Source organism: Sceloporus occidentalis, unplaced genomic scaffold (genome assembly GCF_023333645.1).
Source record: "Sceloporus occidentalis isolate IW3139 unplaced genomic scaffold, rSceOcc1.0.p SCAF_5, whole genome shotgun sequence".
NCBI classification, from domain to species: domain Eukaryota; kingdom Metazoa; phylum Chordata; class Lepidosauria; order Squamata; family Phrynosomatidae; genus Sceloporus; species Sceloporus occidentalis.
This window is the reverse complement of record NW_028316985.1, coordinates 85,949,646-85,971,302: the sequence shown is the minus strand read 5'-3', so window position 1 is coordinate 85,971,302 and position 21,657 is coordinate 85,949,646. Positions and strand designations below refer to the sequence as shown.

Below are 21,657 nucleotides of genomic sequence, written 5' to 3'. Positions count from 1 at the left end.
TTTTGTTCAGCATTTAAATTGATTTTTTTTTTTATGTTGCCTTCCTGGATTAAAAGGATTTCAATAAGTGGATGTTCCCCTTCAGCCCATTTCATTGCAGCAGCTGCTAGAAGCAAATGGGTTTTTGCTACATCACAATTGCAAACAATTGTGATATGATGCCAGGTTCTTTTTGTTTTTGATTATCCAAGGAGCGTTCTGACACTAAGCTACAGATCTCAAGTAAAATAGCCTGGTTTTGTTTTATTTTCTGTATTTTTACAAACACAGATGTTATTGGAGTTGGATACCCACAGACTTCAATCAACCAGAACTACAAAGATGGATAAATAATTCAGGAAGGAAAAGCCATAGAATGGAGTGGTCCTTATCAATCATTTCTCCAGATCACTCTGTAGTTAAACATAAAAATGAGAAGAACAATCATGTTATTCCAATGAAGTAAATCAAAGTAGCTTGTTTCACATTTAAAGATTCTGCCTTCATTCATACATCTTTTATGGTCAGGGTCAGGGGTGGGAAAATCATATTGTCCAAAAACAAAATTAAAGGGTTCTGCCAAAGAAAATCTGTGTGTGTAAAATATCACTAAATAAATTATATCCCACTTCCAATTACCAAAAGACACTACTGTGAAGAAATAAGGGATTAAATAAACCCTGGAGTAGAGAAGCCAGTAAAATTTCTAAAATGGTATAAGTACCCCACTGAAAAATGAGCAAAAAATATCCAAACTCAAATCCAGAGTAATCGAACCCTGAAGCAGGAAAGCCAATAAAATTTCTAAAAGGGTAACAATACCCCACTAAGAGTTATGCAAATGCAAAAAATAAAATCATAAAATGATATAAAACACTTAAGGCCAGACGCATTTCGACACCAGTCTTCCTCAGTGTCCTGCAACCATTTAAAATATAATATATCTGCTCATCAGCTCCCACAATGTGTCTGTGCTCAGTTCAAAAGCAGCAATAATCTTGTGCTGCTCACTAAGATCCTTATATAAACAGCTAATATGGTAATAGGAACAATCCTGCCAAGACTCAGGAAAAGATCCTAGGGAAAACTTTGGGTGTAAAAGAGCAATGAAAAGTTCAAATCACCAACTCACACTTGAGCCCACCGGGGATACAGATCTCCAATGTTGAATCCATTTGGGTTCCAATTTTTGTGGTTGTAATTAGTATTAGTATTTATTAGTATTAAATATCCTATCCATGCACAAATCCTCTTTTGCATTAGCCTCCCAACCTGAGGCCTACCATCAGCACAGAACAATACACATGAAAATCACTCCTGCATTCCCAGGCTCACATAGTATATATAGACCCACTTTTTCCAGGCAAACATTCTCTGAAGATGCCAACCACAGATGCTGGCGAAACGTCAGGAGGAAAATCTTCTAGACCATGGCCACATAGCCCAAAAAACCCACAAAAAAACCATGGATGCTGGCCACGAAAGCCTTCAATTTCACCAAAAACCAATAACTGACAATTCACCCCACATATTATTGATATATCCTATGACTTGTTCCCAAATGTTTACAAAACTATTTATTTTTCCATCATTCAAAAGACATGTTAATTTATTCAATTTGGCCATCTCTAAAAATTTTAATAGCCAATCCTGTCTTCATCAGACTCAGATTTACCACTCTTTGCACAGACCCAGCAACCAACATGGGTACTAGCTTGGGCCACCAGCAAACCACAGTTGATCTTGTGCCTTCTCCTCTATTCTACTACTGCACTTCATGTTTCCTTGCAGTTGAAGACAGCTCAACTTCATCTGCCATAACTTCATTTTTCTCTTATGATTATTCTGGTTAATCCATGAGCCCCAGAATTGTTTATGCTCTTTTATATTATCAGCTTTTAAAAAAAAATTAGGTTGCAGCTTTATACAAGACACCAATTATCACTTCATGCTTTTCTGATTCTAGCTGAATATTGAAGAAGCAAAAGAGAGCAAAGCACTAGCTAGCTTGATGTGCCCTTTGAATATGCTGAAAGCAAACAAAATGTCAAGTGGGCCAACACTTAATTTTTAATACTGACATTTTTCATTGATAATGTAAAAACACATGCACTGTTAAGCATTGTGAGCAGGAAACATTAGATATCCCCCTCATCCTGCTTACGTGCTAATTAAATATGAGGTGTGACATAAAATGCAGTGTGCTATCAGCTTCAAAGCATAAATAGAAGGATTTGTTGCAAACAGAAAGTGATGGTTTGAAGGCATAAGTTGGCTATCTTCACTCCTGAAGTGGTTCTTTATGAGCTGTTCATCTGGAATTGTCTAGAACTTGCAAGTGTTTAGACTGAGGGGCTTAGTGATGTCAACTCCAGAGATGCAGACACATGGATCAGAGAATGTAATCTCTGTCAAACTTTGCACTGTCACAGACAATGATGAGGGGAAATTATGAAGCTGTCAAGAAAAGCTGACCTTCCAGAATGAGCTATTATTTGATGTATTGGAAGTTGTTATAATCTTGGTTAATTGAAATAGAAATTTAAGAATTCAAAACTCCCCTTTATTTTTATTTTTCTTCCAGAATAATGCTCCAATAACAACAATGGCCATTTCATCTAAGAAGGTAAAGAGAGAAAGGACATTTATTAAGCATTTATGTAACTATAGTTGATCATTCACCTTAAATGCAATCTTTACAAACCGTTATATGTCTGGGTCCAACCTAATATAGGGGTTGTTCCCACTTAATATTTGAAACGATTTAAAATACAACGTTTTTAATAAAACCGATTCAAAATAACCCTGGTGTTATCTCGCGTTCCGAAACGCGTTATTCTTCGTTCCCATCTGGTTATTTAAATCGAAGTTTTTACCTGCAAGCGTTCCTACTTGGCATGAAATCGGTGTTTAAATAAATCGATTCTTCTCCTCCATGCCTTATTTGGGGCTGTCAATCAATAGTACGTCAGAATGACGTAACGTTAATCCGGAATATTTGGAAGCGATTTAACTTTTGGCATCGTTTCCATTTCATTTCCCAAGACAGCCAGGGAGAATCCCTTCAGAGAGCCCAGAGATCAATGGGAGAGGCTTCTGGCAAAGCGAATTTGAGGAGCCCAAACTGTTTCCAGAGAAACTATGGGGATAGGTTTTGCAGGACAGCATCCCCTCTTGATGTCTCCCAAGACAGCCAGGGAGAATCCCTTCAGAGAGCCCAGAGATCAATGGGAGAGGCTTCTGGCAAAGCGAATTTGAGGAGCCCAAGCTGTTTCCAGAGAAACTATGGGGATAGGTTTTGCAGGACAGCATCCCCTCTTGATGTCTCCCAAGACAGCCAGGGAGAATCCCTTCAGAGAGCCCAGAGATCAATGGGAGAGGCTTCTGGCAAAGCGAATTTGAGGAGCCCAAGCTGTTTTCAGAGAAACTATGGGGATAGGTTTTGCAGGACAGCATCCCCTCTTGATGTCTCCCAAGACAGCCAGGGAGAATCCCTTCAGAGAGCCCAGAGATCAATGGGAGAGGCTTCTGGCAAAGCGAATTTGAGGAGCCCAAACTGTTTCCAGAGAAACTATGGGGATAGGTTTTGCAGGACAGCATCCCCTCTTGATGTCTCCCAAGACAGCCAGGGAGAATCCCTTCAGAGAGCCCAGAGATCAATGGGAGAGGCTTCTGGCAAAGCGAATTTGAGGAGCCCAAGCTGTTTCCAGAGAAACTATGGGATGGGTTTTGCAGGACAGCATCCCCTCTTGATGTCTCCCAAGACAGCCAGGGAGAATCCCTTCAGAGAGCACAGAGATCAATGAAGGAGGCTGCTGGAAAAGCAGGGAGGGAGCACTCTTCCCAAAGATTCTCTTTCCAGGGTTGGAGGAGAAGGCAGATTCCGTTTGAGAAAGAGAGGGAGAAAGGCTCTATTCTCTCCCCCCCCCCCCCATTGATCAGAGCCCTTCCCTGCCTGGGCGAGATCAGATGCCTCCTTGCGAGGAGCCTTCCCTTCCCTGCCTGGGCGAGATCAGAGCCCAAGTGGGCAGGGAATGCCTCTTCGAGAGGAGGCTTGCCTTCCTGCCTCTCCTCCATTAGAAATGGGCTCCCCCCACACAGAGGGGAGGTTGCAATCCACCGGGGGAAGCCTTGTACTCCTTTGGCAGATGCAGGCGCTTGAGCAGCCGGGACTTCAGGCGCTTAAAGCGCTGAAGAGATTAAGCGCCTGTAAACCATTAAAATAAAAAATTATTGAAAGACCACAGCGGACAAAGGGGTGAGGGAAGCAAAAATGGCGACAGCCATGACGGATGGGGACAGAAAGGGCAACTCCCCCAAGGCCAGCCCCATCGCACTCCGCTCCTCCCATCCATCTAACCCGATTTCAAAGGCTGTCGTTCCTATTTAAATGCTCCGATTCCTAACTCGAATCAAGGGAAAAACGAAGGTCAGACCCTACATCTTTTTTAACGTGCATTAAATGACAAAAACTCGATTCAAAATTTTATTCCGCTCTACGATTCGATTTGTAGTGGGGACGATTGCGGGTTGCTCTAGAACCGTTCTAGGTTTAAATCGGATCCTAATAGGAACGCCACTCCTTGGATTCGATTCAGAACGCGGGGTTTCACCTAGTGGGAACATCCCCATAGTTGAACTTTAGTCCTATTGAAGTCAGTGAGCCTTAAGCTATGGCTAACCTACTGTATTCATTTCAGTAGGTTAGTCATGGCTTAAGACTCACTGACTTCTTCATAACTCAATGGCTATTCCCTCTTGCCACAAAAGTAAAGGTGACGCCAAATATGGTATGCAGAAGAAATAAGGTTTCTTAAATCCGTTAGTCTGATCCAAATTTCCAGCTAGGGGTGGTGGAATTAAAATACTGAAAAAGGAGTAGTATATCAGATCTCCAAGCTGAATTTAGCCCTCCTCCTGACATAAAGAAACAATGAACCACAGTGTTTAAAAAGTGTTAAGCGTTTTCTAGCAGGAAGGTATAATATTATAGGCGAATTAACCTGAGAGAACCTTCTGTTTGCTTTGGCTCTCTACCCATCAGTAGCTCACCTCTCGGTTTCGTTGTTAATTCCAAAAGAATAGGAAAGCTTTAGTCCTTCATTAGTTGCATCCTGGCTAACTTTCCTTCTCTAATCTCAGCACCTGAAATAAATCTCTCTCAATTTCCTATTAAATAGCAACAGTTGTATGTAAGCTCGGATGAAGGGGTCACCCAGGTTTCTTTGCATCGCTGTCATATATATGGGACGGCCTGTGCTGACTGCTGCCTTGCCAGAGATCCCTACTGTGCCTGGGATGGCAATTCCTGCTCCAGGTTCTACCCAACAGGGAAAAGGTAAATAAATATTTGGGGGACTGGTGGGATTTGCAAAAAGAAATGTGAAGCTTCTATTTATTTCCTAGGTATGTAATACAATATTGGAAGAGGAGGTCTTTCATTGATCACTTTTAAATTGCCATATATTCATATGCACACATGCACACACACTTGGCAGGGCTGGGCCATCTAGAGTATTAATTTATTAATAGCACAGCTTTAACACTTGAAGACTTTGTGCTTCGTTTCAAGTTTGGAGGGTCTGACCTCTTTCTGTGGATAACTGCCAGCAAAAGGACAAGCTGCTCATTGACTAATAATTAATGGAGTAGTTTATTGGCAGCATTCCCCTCATGGAAAAGGTTATAACTGTTGTGCTTCTTTCATTTGGTATCTAGAGATTAAGCATTTCAATTTTTACTTCCATGCTCCCTTTTTAGTACCCCAACAAGTAAGATCTTTTGCAGTAAAGTACATGTGTCCAAGTGAGTATGGGTTTTCCCCACCTTAATTGTGCTTAGTTTAGAACAGGGGTGGGTATATGGACAGTCAGATGGCATTGTGTTGCAACTCCCATAAACTATAGTCGGTATAGTAATTGGTGAGGATGACAGGAGTTGTGGTGCCACGACATCAAGAAGGGCATATATCATCATTATTTCTCAAGACTGAAGTACAAGTTGAGTATCCCTTACCTAAAATGTTTGGGACCAGACCAGATGTATTTAAGTTTTTGGACTTTTTAGGATTTTGACTTTTTAGGATTTTGTAATATATGCATATGCATAGTGAGGACAAATTAGCAGAAGTGTTGCAGCTGCCACATCAAAGATAGAAGCAGATGGCTAGTAGGCTTCCAGACGAGGGGGAACCTGAAGAATGCATGTCTGGTAGCTGGGGGTTATCACCATCTCCGGTGCTGTTCTATACCATTATATATATATGAAATGAGTTCAGCATCTGTGTTTTTTTGGCATCCATGTGGGGTCCTGGAATCAAACTTCCATGGATACAGTAGGCCTGCTGTACAGGTATCAGAGCTGAGGGGGAACAGGGCATTCTTTTTTCCCTTGGGGATGTGGAATAAACTGTCTCTGACTGTGATCCATCACATGAGGTCAGAGGTGGGATTTTCCACTTGTGGCTTCATTGTCAGCTCTCAAAACGTTTCATATTTTGAAGTATTTCAAATTCTGGACTTTTGGATTAAGGATGCTCCACTTGTTTGTGTTGCATAGGTATATCAAAATATTTCTAGCCACTCTTCATTGTGTGATTTCAGGGCAGTGTACAAGTAATGTAACTCTGTGACTGTTTAAGTTCCTTCTGTATGCGATGGTGGTGGTGGTGGTGGTGATGATGATGATGATGATGATGATGATGATGATGGCAATGATTATCTTTACTTATAGCTCCCCACACACTTTTCCCCAAAACTGAGACACAAGGAGGTTTACAAATTAAAACAAGTACAATATCATTAAAACAGTTGTGCATGTTAATTCCATTAAGATTTAATTGAATTATTAATGACACTAAAAACAGTTGAAAATATAGAATTATCGCTGAACTCTCACATTTTCTTTTTTTAGATTTAGACTGCCTGAATTGACATGAGCAAAAACAGTATTTGAACCACAGATGCATAGCTTTTGAAAAATGCAGTTAACAACTATTGACTGCATTTTCAGAGACCAGACTCTTTTCAATTCCATTATTGGATGTACTTATATTACCAGAGCAAAAGTGTATCTCAACAGAGCAGTATTGTTTGTTGTATAGAACCAGCATGGTCTAATGGTTTCAGCATGGCATTAAGACTCTGAGAGACCAGAGGCTCAGTCCCAGCCCAACCACGGAAACCCACTGGATGACCTTGGATAAGACAAGTCATATACTCTTGGCCCCATAGGAAGGCAATGGTGAACCATTTCAAAACCAATCTTGCCTAGAAAACCCTCTGATATGTTCCCCTTAGGGTCACCATAAGTCAGAAAAGACTTGAAGGCCCACAACAACAACAACAGTTGTTTATTCTGAGAAATTTAGAGCAGCAAAGTCACAGTATGATCCTGGTTTCCTGCTATAGTTATTATAATTCCCTGTGGATCTGTGGTTCTCGGGAAGGCAACCCTTCCTCACGGCACAAGATCTTTGTGAATTTTTATCCCTTTCCAAGTCTAACAGTCTACCTAATCTAGCTAAAAGTTTAGAAATGTCTGTGGATATTTTTAAGATTGCCATCATGTTAGCAGAAAAAACACACTGTCTTCTTGAGATAATGTTTTCTTTATTCTCTAGTTTTTGTCGTGTGGGATAAATACATAGAGAATGAAGTCTTTTTTCCTTGTGTTTAGGAAATGTGTTGTTCCTTTATCTGTTGTTAAAAAAACAGATTATGATTGAGAAAACAACCATAAAAGCAGCCAAGTGAAGTCTCAAAGTCTAGACAAAAGTAGAACCTCGACTTTGTTATTTCTTTGCCCTTTTGGATTCCTACTAAACTTTTTTCCAAAACAAGACCTTGAGGTATCTGATCGTGTCCTTGTTTTCAAAATACACCCGCAGCACATCTTTCTGAGGCAAATATTTGTACTTATACGTTTTTACAAGGTTTATTGGCTTCTTTAAAATGGCTGCTCCTAATGTTCTCAGAAGATCTGAAGGAACCAAACAAGCAGTGCTGTAATTCATAGGAATATTTCACATTCTCTGCCTAGGACATGTCTTAAAAAGATCAAAGCACCCCATATAAGTTTTGACATTAAAGATGGAAGGGCAGCCTACTAAGAGTGTTCTTCTGAAACAAATTGATTTTATGTTACAAAGGAGGAGAGTCTTGCCTTCAATTGAGGCAAAGATTTACAAAGAGAGGTCTTTTGACCTCCCTGGGAGTGAAAGAAGTGCCAACTTCTTTTTAAAAAATCTTCAGTCTCTCTGAGATTAAATTTTTTACAATATGAAAGGTAAGTGCTGATTTTTGTGTGCCTTCAAGTTGTTTCTGACTTACAGCAACCATAAAGTTAACCTAGTCTGGGTTTTTCTTGACATGATTTAATCAGAGGGAGATTTCTATTGTCTTCCTCTGAGGCTAAAAAAGGGTGATTTCCCAAAGGTCACCCAGTAGGTTTCCATGACCAGGTATTCAAATGGTGGTCTTCCAAAGTCTTATGCTCAAATCATTACACCATATTGACTCTCAATATGAAATACAACTAACTTAAAATAGTGCCAAAAGTCACTCTCCTTTTTCAACCCAAAGGGCCACTCCCCTCATCTATTGGGAGACTGGGAGCTGCAGATGTGTGAGCATGTGTTTGTATATAGATATACACAGACACATTCATCCATTCTCCCCCCATTACTTTCTCTCCATCCCACACGCATACACGTTTCCTCCATAGAACACAAAAAAACTCTGGCTGGCCATTTCATAAAGATGACGCCACCATATCTTTTTGACATACCAAAATAATACATTAAGTATAGGAAAATGGCAGCCTATGGGCCACATACAGCCTGTTAGGATTTGTTAAAGCCCCCCAGGACCCTGTTGAAGTCCCTGAATTCCTCCAAAACCGTTGAATAAAAAATTAGTAATAGGACACTCCTGAAGGCCCTGAGTGGTAGTACATATTGGAAATGCAGTCTCCACTTTTTCCAGATCAAATAACAATACTAAAAAATGGCCACCTTGTTTTATGCTGGTTGAAAAGGGTTGGGGTTGGTCTGCCATGGAGGTATAGACAAAAATGCCACAGCTAATTTTAAGTTGTAAGCATAGCCATACTTGTTCTTGTTTCTAATATTAATGCTGGGTAGTACAGTTTGTCAGGTTCCTAAGAATTTTATCTGGAATCCAAAGGATCTACCACTAAGTAAGTATTGACAGTTTTCCAAAGGGGCAGACATGGCAGCTCAAAGTTTTATAACAGAGTGGCACTTATGGGAATCCACAATAGATTACCTTATAATGTTCTTTTGATATAATATAATGCAATAATATCTATCACCAAATGAACATTGTGTCATATCCAGCAATGCCTACACAAAACTATAGGTATGAAATATGGAAAAAAAATCCCACTGTGTGAATCTATACATGACATAGCAATTGGGCTATCACTTATCAGGACTTAACTGACTCCAAGTGCTTGAGCAGCTCTGCAGGGTCATGTCAGAATATTCTCTGTGTTTAAATAACTTTTGCCATGTAATTTCTTCCCTTTTCCTCAATTCTTTAGGAGGAGTCGTAGACAAGATGTGAGGCATGGAAACCCTATGACTCAATGCCGAGGATTTAACCTAAAAGGTACTTTGAACGGAAAGATGCCTGGGCTAGAAAAACATTTGATTATTCTTAAGTGAATCATACAATCCATGTGGTTTACTGGTAAAAACAATACAGTGCCCATGCATTTTCAGCATTCCTTCCTTCCTTTTTGTGTGTCATGTCTGTTTGCAGGACTGAGCACATCTCTTTTAAAAAGAAAATCTAAAATTGACCTCCTCATAAGATGATAGTGGCTGACCATGATGCCATGGTGACAAACACCAAGTTGCATCCATGGTCACATAATTTGTGTCTGATATTGCCAGACTGTTGCAGAGTCTGGAAATGTTACTCTTTGGGCCATACTGGTTGGGGGATTCTGGAACTTCTAAAGGAGCTCTGGTGGTGCAAAGGAGCCCTGGTGGCACAGTAGTTAAATGCCAGTACTGCAGCCACTCATTCACAAATCACAAGGTTGTGAGTTCAGTCCCAACCAGGGACTCAGGGTCAACTCAGGCTAGCATCTTTCCGAAGTTGCTAAAATGAGTACCCAGCTTGTTGGGGGCAATTAGCTTACAGTTGTAAACTGCTTAGAGACTGCTTAGTATGGTATGAAGTGGTATATAAATGAAGCTGCTATTGCTCTGCTTGATTACCTGTACATCAGGTAAATGGGGCATCTGAATGATTTATCATACAACTTCAAAATAACAATTGGAGAACTAGAAGGAAACTTATGGACTTAAGCACCAAATACTGGATATTATGACTAAAATTGAAGGTTGACTCAAGTGTGTCATAGGCATTATGATCTCAGAATCAGAATGTGCTATCAAAGATTGGGAGGCCTGCCATTTGCCATAGACCAAATAGTGGCATTGTTCTCAGTCTACATGTTTATTGTTGTGTGCCTTCAAGTCTTTTCCAGCTTATGGTGATCCTAAGGCAAACTTATCATGGGGTTTGCTTGACATGTTTCTTCAGAGGAGAGTTGCCATGGTCATTCTCTGAGGCTGAGAGAGTGTGACTTGTCCAATGCCACCTAATGAGTTTATAGGGCAACACAGGATTTGAACTCTAAGTCTCCAGAGTCATAGTCAAATGCTCAAACCACTACACTATGCTGGTTTGCAGCTCTCACAACTGAAGGATGTGGGATTATTTGGTATCTATATTGAGCAGAGTGTAGCAGGTGTTGTGAAATATAAGTCTATAGTAGAAACAGGATATTCTGCATGCTCTTGTAAGGTAAAAGAAAAGAAAACTTATATTTATTGTCTCAGGACATATATATAATATCTTATCTCTTCTTCTTCCTCCCTAATTGTTTACTTTTGTCATGATTAGCATATATTATTCCTAAAAATGTTGAAAGCTAACTGAGCTGGTGCTATCACTGGAGTATGAGAACATGGTTTGAAGTGGGTTTTCAAACCATAGTTGCAAATCATCCTGGTTCCCTTCTCCCATCTATTTAGATGAAGACCAGTAAAAATGAATTCAATTATTGCTAAGTGAATCATAAAAGAAAGTATGAAGCCTGTGGTAGTGTGGAGGAAACAATGTGTAAATTCCTAGGTTCAGAGAGGAGGAACCATCATTCTTATCTATATGTTTTTGTGTTGTAGCTTATCGAAATGCAGCTGAGGTAATTCAGTATGGAGTCAAGAATAACACCACCTTTCTTGAATGTACACCTAAATCACCACAGGCCTCTGTTAAATGGCTGTTACAAAAAGACAATGACAGAAGAAAAGAGGTGAGTAATCTTGGCCATATCATTAAAGAACCAAAAGTCTAATAATGATGGTTAGGCTAATGTTCATATGGGATATGATCTTTAGTGTTGCACCTTACATGACAAATGCCATGAACTCTTATCAGTGACCAAGTCACTAGACATTCATAATCCTTAATTGTACTCTCAATCACAATTGAGATGGAAAAGAAATTCATTAGGTTGCATTTCCCTATGTTCCCCACATCAATTTTGCACCTCCAAGACCAGCAATGTAAATAAGCACATCTTTCATCAGATATTCATATATTGCTAGGACTTGTAATGCATTTTAATCAAGAAAAATGCACACAGTAATTATTCATAACAATTCATACATTTAAAAATGATCACAATTAAAATGTATATACATTTGGAAAAAAATGTTTTAGCCAATTAAAAATAGATGCATTTGAATCAGGCATACAAATGCTTTAGTCAGTCAAATATGTACATCAGGGAAATTAAACATCCAACCATACACCAATCTCTGTGCAGGAGGCGAAGAAAACAATTGCAAACCAATATAAAACTAGAGTGGGATGAGGATGCAAGTGGACTAATATAAAAATTCCAGTGAGAAATGAAAACTGACAGATTTTTGCATCCCTAATTTAGATAGTATATATATTTTTTACTGCTTTATACTATATGGGTGGACTGGACTGTCATATGTCTTAGTAATTTATTATGGAACTAGGTGGCAATTGTTCTTCAAGATGACTAAACAAAGGTACAGGGAAAAGAATGAATCTCCTATATTTGTGGGAAATGTGGTATTTGTGATGTTTCCCCTAAGGTAATAAGTGAATGTACTATAATGCCACATAATCTGAGCAATCCTGCTCCTTTAGAAAAATGAACAAAGATTGCATGAGTGTCCTGTGTCCACACCCTACAACTCATGTCACATTTTAAGCTGGGTGAATGATGGGACATGAGTCAAGTACATAGTTAAGTAAAAGCTGGTCATTAGTTTGGAAACCAGAGACACATGCGCAGGTGCTCAACAGATGGATGTTTGTACCGATAAAAAAGTCCATCATATTTTGGCCTGTACATGCACTCAAAAGCCTTCTTTGAGGGATATATAAAATCACAGAAAGAGACAGCAAATAAATACTTACTAAAATATATCATAACATTATATGAAAGCCTAACCATCACTCTTATACTGCATGCAGTCTTTAATACTTATTTCAGATACAACTTCAGACATTTCTGGAGCTGAAACTCTCACACCATTTACTGGACGAAAGGAAACATGTTAATAAAAACTAAGGGGGTTTTCTGTCGGCAGGTGGTCAGAAAAAAGCATTGTTGGATAACATTCACGGGCACTTTGGTGTAACTGGGCAGAAGGAAAGTGGATGTGTTTCTGCTTTCTTCTGCAGATTTTAATGGGCACTCTCCAGTTTTTTCTTTCTTAATTTTGTGTTGCACATTCTAACTGCAACATGAAGACTACAATAATAACAGTGCCTTCTGTGCTTCAGACACCCAGAGGCAATGGTCATAATATTCAGAAGTGCGACAGAAAAGCTATGTCTGAGGAGGAAGGAGAAGAGATTATGCAGAAAGCTTTTGTAGGCAAGGAATTAATCTGAACTAAAAATACTCACAGTGACAAGAATTTTCCTGACTGCGGTGTAATCACATTTTCCATTACTATCTTTTTAAGGCTCTCAAATTTCAGCTCTCTAAAATACAGTGTAATTATAGGGAGCTAGCTTTCCTTAAGTGAAACAAAATGAAAAATTATTTGTATTTGCATTCCCTAGGCTGTTCCTCTGCATGGGAAGAAATGCTTCTTAATATCGCTAACCATATCTGAATAGCAAAAAACGATGTGTTTGTCAAGTCTCACTCCTAAACTTGTGTTGAAGGAAAGAGAATACAATCAGAAATAGGCTACAGTTTGCAGAATCTTCTGACCAGCATGGCCAGCTTGTTTGATTGTATATTCTTTCATGTATTGAACAACACTCTAACTCTTAAAGATTAAAAAGTCCATGAAAGCCTAGGCAATGAGAAATAAAGAAAATACTGATTGAAATAACAGAGTGTTAATTCCATTTCACACATAGTTAATCTAGATGTAGTTATATTCGTAGACCCACTGGAACTGATGGGCCTTCAGTTGGTCATATTTAGTCTTACTAACTAGAACTAAAGGTACATATACACAGTATAAAAATGCAGCTTGACACCATTTCAACTGCTATGGCTCCTCTCTGCAGACTCCTGGGATTTGTAGTTGTGTGAGTCACCAACACGCTTTGGCAGCGAAGGCTAAAAACTTTGTAAAACTACGAATCCTGGGATTTCATCAGATAAAGCTACAGCACTTAAAGTGGCATCAGACTGCATTATTTCTACAGTGTAGCTGCACCTTAAATCAGGATCCAAACCAGTGAATTTTAGCTGCATGTGTAAGATGTTTTAGTCAGATTTCTCTTTTTGCTGTTAAAAAGTAGTGAGTAAACTGAATAATTAGATAAATGAAGCAGAAGTGTAAGACATGTTTGAGGGAAGTTGGTGTTTTACCATACTAAAAAACTCAATGCCCAAGGGAGGAGGAGGAGGAGGAGGAGGAGGAGGAGGAGGAGGAGGAGGAGGAGGAGGAGGAGGAGGAGGAGGAGGAGGAGGAGATGGTGGTGGTGGTGGTGGTGGTGGTGGTGGTGGTGGTGATGATACACTAGCAGCAGTAATAATAAAAGTTACCCTTCCCCATCACACAGAAAAGTATCAAGAGAACTGTATACATAGTGAGTCAGTAAGATGAGTGACACAGTAAAATGTAAATAAGTGAGTGAAATAGATAATTCAGGGAAAACTTCTCCTTGATGTTTTCTGTTTATTTATCCCAAAGAGCACAATACCTATCAGCAATGGCTGCTTGCTCCTGTGTCAGTGGGGTGATGAAGGAATTTGGGGTTTTACTTTGAGATGTAAAGTTTTCCAAAGTGCAGAATCAACTCCTTTTACTACTACTACTACTACTACAACAGCTGGATAGGGCCTTTAGAGTTTGTACAAAAACCCAGAATGGATTAACTACCCCACTGACAAGTAAACCACCAGCTGGCACTATGTATCACCCAAGTCTTCTAGAGAGGTTTTTGTTTAGAATGGGCTCCTTTGTAAGGCTTGTATTGATTGAATACATAGTGTACAATGGTTATAGTTTGTTTCTTCTTATCTGATGAGAATATGAGCCCTGAGTTCTCATTTCCCCACCCTCAAATTTCTTCCACATAAAACCACATGCAGACACACAGAGACACATGCAGAAACACACACTGTAGCAAAGGCCACATGGCTGATGTATAAATAAGCTGGACATCATAGATGAATAATATAATACTTTTTGCAAGGCTATTAAACTTCCTTATACATTCTGTTTGTGGCTGTTGGAAAGAAAACAGATTGCTCAGAGATTGTCTCTTTGAAAACAAAATCAATGTTTGTTTGTTTTTTTCATCATCTTCTCATATTCATTGCTAGAAACTCTGTTATATTGTCTGTGTTGCTTCCAGGTAAAGCTGAATGAAAGAATAATAGCAACTGAGCAAGGGCTCTTAATTCGCTCTGTCCAAGAAGCTGACCGGGGACTCTATCACTGCATTGCGACAGAAAATAATTTCAAGCAAACGATAGCGAAAGTGAACTTCAAAGTGTTAGATTCAGACATGGTGGCCTTCATGACTGAAAAATGGTCCCCATGGACCTGGGCCAGCTCACTCCAGGCTTTACAGTTTCATCCTAAGGACTTGGTTGGCTCTATCAGCCACTCAGAACTGCAGCTGATCAATCAATACTGCAAAGACACAAGGCAGCTGGGGCAGCAGGCTGAAGGGTCCCAGAAGATGCGGGGGGATTATGGCAAGCTGAAGGCCCTCATCAACAGCAGGAAAAGTCGGAACCGAAGGAATCAGTTACCTGGATCATAAGGTTTTGTCTTGGAGCATCACCCCTTCCTTTATTTTGTAACCCTCAAGGGATTTTGTTTTGTTTTGTTTTGTTTTCCTGCTGAGAGCATAGGGAAAAAAAAACATTAGTCAGGCAAGCCTGGTCAAAAAAATTTCATTTGCTTTTGATATGATTGTTAAACACAACCTGTCTAAGCTAAAGAGGAAAAAGAAAAAATCAAATCCAAAGATATTTCATTCTGTGAAGTGCCCGCTGACACCAGATAGATCCTTACTAATAACTGTGTAAAACAGATTATTTGCCTTAACCCAGATTCTCATGCAGTGCACTGACTCTCCAATTTGGAATTATGCAAAGTAGGAAGTACAAGAAAGAGTTTGGGTTAGGAAGGAGTGTGAGTTGGAGCGACATATACAGACATATCTTCTGTCAATTACAATATATTTCAGAGCTGCTTAGCCTGTGGTCTGAGGATTAGAAGAGCTTCAGAGAATCTGTGAACTGGGTGCCAAAACAACATTTTTTCCCCTTTGCCTTCTTTCCTGTTACTTTGAATATTTTGTATAATTGCATTTGGGGAGGGGAAAGGTCTGTAGATTTCTTCAGATTCCCAAAGAGATCCATGAGCTCCAAAATGGTTAAGAACCACTGCTCTGTATGTCTCTCTGTTTATGGTACATTATTTTTTCAAAAATAAATGGCTGAAATAAGTCTTTAATGGCTACTTCCCAAAATAGTATTAATGATACAGGAACACACAATGTAATATGGGAGAGGTAATCATGATGGCAATACAACACACACTTTCCTGAGATCAAGCCCCAGTGAACTCAGTGGGGCATACTTCTGAGTAGACAAGCATATAATTTCATTGTAAATATAGTTAACCCCAGTGCAGTTAATTGCATAAAAACATAATGCAACCCCCTTTTTACATAGTAAAGTCATAGGCCAAATATACTTATTCCAGTCTTTCAGTGGACACAGTCTGTTCATTCTTTGTTTTCCCCATGTGCAAATCTTTGAACCTTCAGCCACTGATTCAACTGCAGAAGTGTGTACAGGCATGGTTTGAATGCCTTGTCACACTCAGAGAAGAAAAAGCCACCTCTGTTGCCAGCAAAAAGCTACTGTTTCTTTGGGTGTTCTAGGGCAGGGAGAAGAAACCTTAATACACTGCACAGCTGAGCAGTCACTGAGAGCCCCCAGGTTGTGTTTGCCTATCTGGTGTGAAGGTGTTGTAAAAGGAGATACTGAATATCTCCTTCTGTAACACTCCCAAAAATAAATATGCTGGCATAAACAGCTATTATGCTAGTATAGGCCACCACTAGAATTCTACATACAGTTTGCACAAAAAAGAAAAAGAAAGGAAACTTTAATAAAAAACATTTGGGCTTTTATTGGGATGAAGAAGTTGGTAAACAGCTGCAGATGTTTCTCTGCTCTTCCTGCATTTCTGATCATGTACTGAAGAGTGTCATGGGAGGAGGTCAGTAAGGATTTCCCCCACCAACCCTTGTTACCTTTCTAACCAGAGGATAATGAGAAACTGATATGCCATAGAAGTTGTGGTCCTGCTTAGTTAACTGTGGGAATTGTCTATATTGAATAAGCTACATGGTAGTAACCTGTAAGATTCCACTGAAGTGTTTCACAGTAAGCATGGTACCAATCTTCTTTTTGATTGTTCCATCTTGGACCAGCTCTTGTGCCCTTGTGTTTCCTTTAGCAGAGAATTCAGTATATGACCTAGAGAAAATACCATGTGTGTTTTGGTAATGTAGGTTATAATTTGACTTAGAACAGATTTCAAGCCCATGAAAATCCACACCTATTATTTTCACCAGGTGCAGATATTTATGAAGTCAAAAGCTTCTGTGCGGAAGTATTATTTATGACTTCTGAGATCTTGACCAAGATTTAATGATGTATTTAAGGATCCAGCACAAAGGGAATTGGAATTGCAGCCCTCTGTTCTGCCCAAAATCTGCTTCAGAACATTTCTGAGTTCACTGGATGAGGTTTTCTGGGCACATCAGAGACCCATAGAAAAAAAGTGGGGTTGCTGAATATGTACTTCTGCTGTATCCCATTGCTTCTGTAATAATCAGACTCTGCCCTTCATATTTATCTCAAGAAGTCTTCAGGCTCCATCTGAGATTCTGCATCTTCATATAATTACACATGTGAAGCTCCATATCCTCCTTGAGGAAGAAGGAAGGATTATCCTTGAGGAGGGACGTGAAGGCAAAACAGTTCAGACCATGGAAAAGCAGCTTCTCGGTGCTGTCAGACAAGGAGAAATGTGGTACTTTCAAATAGAGTGCATCCATCTTTTCCTTCCCTTGGAAGCCTAGATCAGCTGAATCTTCACGGTCTGAATTTTCTCCAGTTTTCCTATCTCCCCACCAGTAAGTGACACTATCAAGTGTTCCTGCTGGAGCTAAAGACAGCTACCAGGCAATTGGAGGATTTTGGTTGGAGCCACAAGAGCAGATATCACCCTTCTATGCCCCATCCAAAAAAGGTCTTACACATGCATAAGCCACACTTGTGAACACATAACAGGATGCCAGCCTAGGTGTGGTAAATTCATTTATACAAGGATACCATATTCTGTGATTTCTTTTAACCCTTTTATTTTACATTCAGAGAGACTATGCTGTCCCACGTCTAAGCATCCCACTGGTAACAAAGAAAGTTGCCATAGTGCCTAGCCATCTGCCTGATCTGGGTTTTTATTTTTGTTTGGCACTGCAGTCCTCAGAGACAGCTAGCATGTTCTGGTCTGAAGACATGACACAGAAATATCCATAATTACAAAGCACAGGGCTGCAACTGCATGTGAATGCTTCCAAAGGATGGCAAATTGTTGTCCACTCCTTTGCAACATCTAAGCACCATGGCATGATGGCCTCATATTATGGGTTTCCCTACACGTTAGTGTTGTAAAACAGGGCAGTAGTACTCACAACTTGAAGGCATTCCAGACTAGGTCTTCTCAAGCATTATGTGGAATGCGGGGAAACATGTTTAAACATGTTGTTTTAATGAGATTTCCATTGTGTGCATCACAGATTGCTTGACCCACATAAAGAAAGCTAATTTTTTCCTACACAGAAAAAATCTGCTCATCTGAAAATATGTGTGTGTGTTGCATTGTTCTCAGACTGACATAAATTATTTCTTTCCAGAATGAGTATGCAGCCCATTTAGGGTAGAGGGAGGAGGAGGAGGAGAATAGGTCCCAGGTAATAAGGCAATGAGAATACTGTTTGTGACTTGCCACAAACAAATAGGCATTGCAAAGTGGAACGCTTGTTAAAAACTTCCCAGACCAGCATACCTGTGATGTCAAAAAACAACAACATCCAAGTTTTAAAAAATACCAAAAATACTATTTTGGACTTCAAAGAATAAAACTACCTCCAGTAGTCTGAATGTTAGTATTCCTATATAGGTCATGTGTTAGGAATGGTTGTGATCCTTTATTATGTGCTAAAAAAGCACATTTACGGTGCAGTTGATATAACATTAATATCATTTATAAGGACTGTAATTGCTTCCAGATTATGTGTAACAGTTGATAAGCATTCAAGGGCACAATGTATCCTTTTAACAGCCAAGTGTGGTTATATTTGAATGAGCACCCTTTAGGCCTGAGGAACAATACATTGTTTATTAAAAGCAAAATATTAGCAATATGTTTAGGTCAGTTCACAACTTCAGTTGAGTCTCAAGTTCCAAAATAATATTTTTTAAAGCTGCTTTATATATAGTTAAAATGGTATGACTGTTTAAGGAATTAAACTTAAACTAACATTTTTCTTCCTCCTGCATGACAAAATTTTATGTAGCTAGGTAACAGTGATAGATGATGAATTTAAGGTTTTGTTCATCCATTATTCTTACAACAGACTGTGAAGTAGAGGAACCACAGGATCATGGAGATCCTTTTGGAGATGTGAAGACCATGGGACCATTAACACTACATAGATATAACAATGCTATTCCACTTTATCTGTCATGGTTCCATCTCTTACTGAGAATTCTAAAATCTCCTCTAGACTGCAAAACCCAGGATTTCATAGACTGGAACCATGGCAGTGAACATGGAACAATAGTATTATAATTCTTTGATGTGAATGGTCTCCAGAATTGCTGGCAAGATTCTAAGTGTGGTTGCACCATGTCTTTATAATAAAATATTTTCCTTAAATTTTTTGGCAGTATTAATCCCATTCCTAATGATTTCCAGTATGGAATTTGCCTTTTCCACTGTGTTGTATGTTAAAATTTCCATTGAGTCATTTGTCCCAACAACAGTAAAGATGTAAATCTTCACTGCCTTCATTCCCACATACAAGAAAGAATAATTTGTTTTTTGCAGAAGCCATACAACATCACCTCCTACTCTCTCACACACTAATGACTAATTTCCTAGATCAGCTTCTATGTTAAGTACACTTAGAGCCTCTTCAGACCGGTGTGGGGTCAGCATCATGCTATATGCCCAACCACACAGCGGGAGGCATCACTGTGCTCCATTGGCACAGCGTTTAAACACACTACACGAAAGGAGCACTGAAAAGCCACTGCTGCCACAGATACGGCAACCTTTCTGCAGCATGAAAAGGAGCCGTTTTTACACTGCAGAAAGGCCAGATCAGAGCCATGCTGTGTGGTTGCTGCAGCCCCGATCTGGTGCATCCAGGGGCAACATGGAGCCACCCCTTAGGGGCTGTCTGTTGAGCCCCTAAGGTAAGTTAAATGTACATAGTTCAGTATACTTAACTAAGTGGCACCTCCTGACCCAACACCAACCCCACTTTATGGGGCAGCAGACACTGTGAGCAATGGAGTTCTGTTCTATGGTTGATCAGGGTATGCCAGTTTGATATTTCCATCTTCCTCCCCACCCACCAGTGATTGCTGGTATGAGAAGGAGTCACAAGAGGTATCCTAATTGGGATTGTTGCACTGGAGATCACTGGTGGGAGTCAAGTGGAAACTTCATTCTGCCCTGCCCTGATCAATTGGAAAACAGACCTCAATCACTCACAATGGTTTCTGCCCGATAAAGCAGGATTGGGTGGATAGGCCAGGAGACACTATTGTATATAACATATTTTAATGAAAATGTTTGGGTTATTTTCTCTGAAAAAAGAAGAGAAAAACAGCCTCCCCCCCCCCCAATGGCTTCCAAATTTCCAGAAACATCACATCTGTAGTCACCAAGCAGATCCTTGGGGGATACCACTTATACTCTTCTCTTGTGAGAACTGTCCATTTAATTCCTATTCTTGGTGCCTTGCTTCAACCAGTTACTGACCACCAACTTGTTGCCATCAACACAACCTCCCCTTCAGAAAAAGAATAAGATTTTTGATTTAGTCTGGGGACAGAACTTGTCCTTCACCTCATACAGCAAAATATCTTGAGCTGGTTGCACCTCTCCTCTGACCTCCAAGGTTTTCTTCTCAACACAATGTTGCTAAAAATATGATGAACAAAGCTAACTTAAAAATGTACAGGGTAGTTTCCATTAGAGTTTTTAACCTGTTCAGAGTCTGTTTCCATGTCGGTAACATAAACATTTAAGTTTATAATAATGATTTATTTGGTTGGTTTGTTGCTATTTAATATCCTCCTATTTTGAGGGTACTGAATAATGTATATAATTGTATTCTTTTTTTAAGAAAAAATAAAAAAACCCTGCTAGACATAACTTTGCCAAATGTAAAGATGAATTCACTGCTAAACTTTTTCATCAGTGTATACTAAATATGTTCTGTGACTGCTGTTGATATCATTTGTAAAGTTGTGCTTTGTGATTGTTGGTACTGTAGATACATCTATATTCTCCTTGGGAAAGCACCTCTTTGTCACCAGGTATGTTGTATGTATAGTTTTAGCATGATGAAACCCCATTAAGGTGAATTTAAAATTAAAATGGGCAACATAATACAATTTAATTGGATATGTCAAATATTATTTGCTTGAACAAAAAATAAAAGGTGCTGAAGCTATGTCATGATTTATGGTGTGTTTTTGTTGTGTAAATTTCACCTAGATTAAATGTTTGTTGTGTGCCTTCAAGTCATTTTAAATTTATGGCTACCCTAAGGTAAACCTATCCTGGGGTTTTCTTGGGTTTTTTGGTTTTTTCTGTCTCTTTCTCTCTGTAACAATGGTGGGTTCCAGACCGCCAAAAAGTACGTGCTCGGCATGTACTAGGGTTAGAAAGGGGTGTCCTTTCCGGACGCCCCTACCCCTAGTACGTGCCGAGCACGTACAAAATGGCGGCACCCAGAACAGACCATCACCCAGTGGAGCTACTGGCTGTTATAGCAGATTTGAAGGGGGGGCATT

At 39.5% G+C, this 21,657-nt stretch overlaps 1 protein-coding gene across 3 annotated transcripts in view; it reads left to right on the top strand.

Annotated features, from left to right (window-relative positions):
• Window positions 1-21,300, top strand: part of SEMA3C (semaphorin 3C) — a 171,148-nt gene extending 149,848 nt beyond the window's left edge. For all 3 annotated transcript variants that reach the window (XM_089524625.1, XM_089524624.1, XM_089524626.1), the window contains 5 exons: window positions 2,564-2,605; window positions 5,160-5,317; window positions 9,544-9,611; window positions 11,201-11,331; window positions 14,889-21,300. In XM_089524625.1, the coding sequence (XP_089380751.1) occupies window positions 2,564-2,605; window positions 5,160-5,317; window positions 9,544-9,611; window positions 11,201-11,331; window positions 14,889-15,302 (813 nt within the window). In that variant the 3' untranslated portion in view covers window positions 15,303-21,300. The remainder of the gene's footprint in view (window positions 1-2,563; window positions 2,606-5,159; window positions 5,318-9,543; window positions 9,612-11,200; window positions 11,332-14,888) is intronic.
• Window positions 21,301-21,657: the final 357 nt, after the last annotated feature.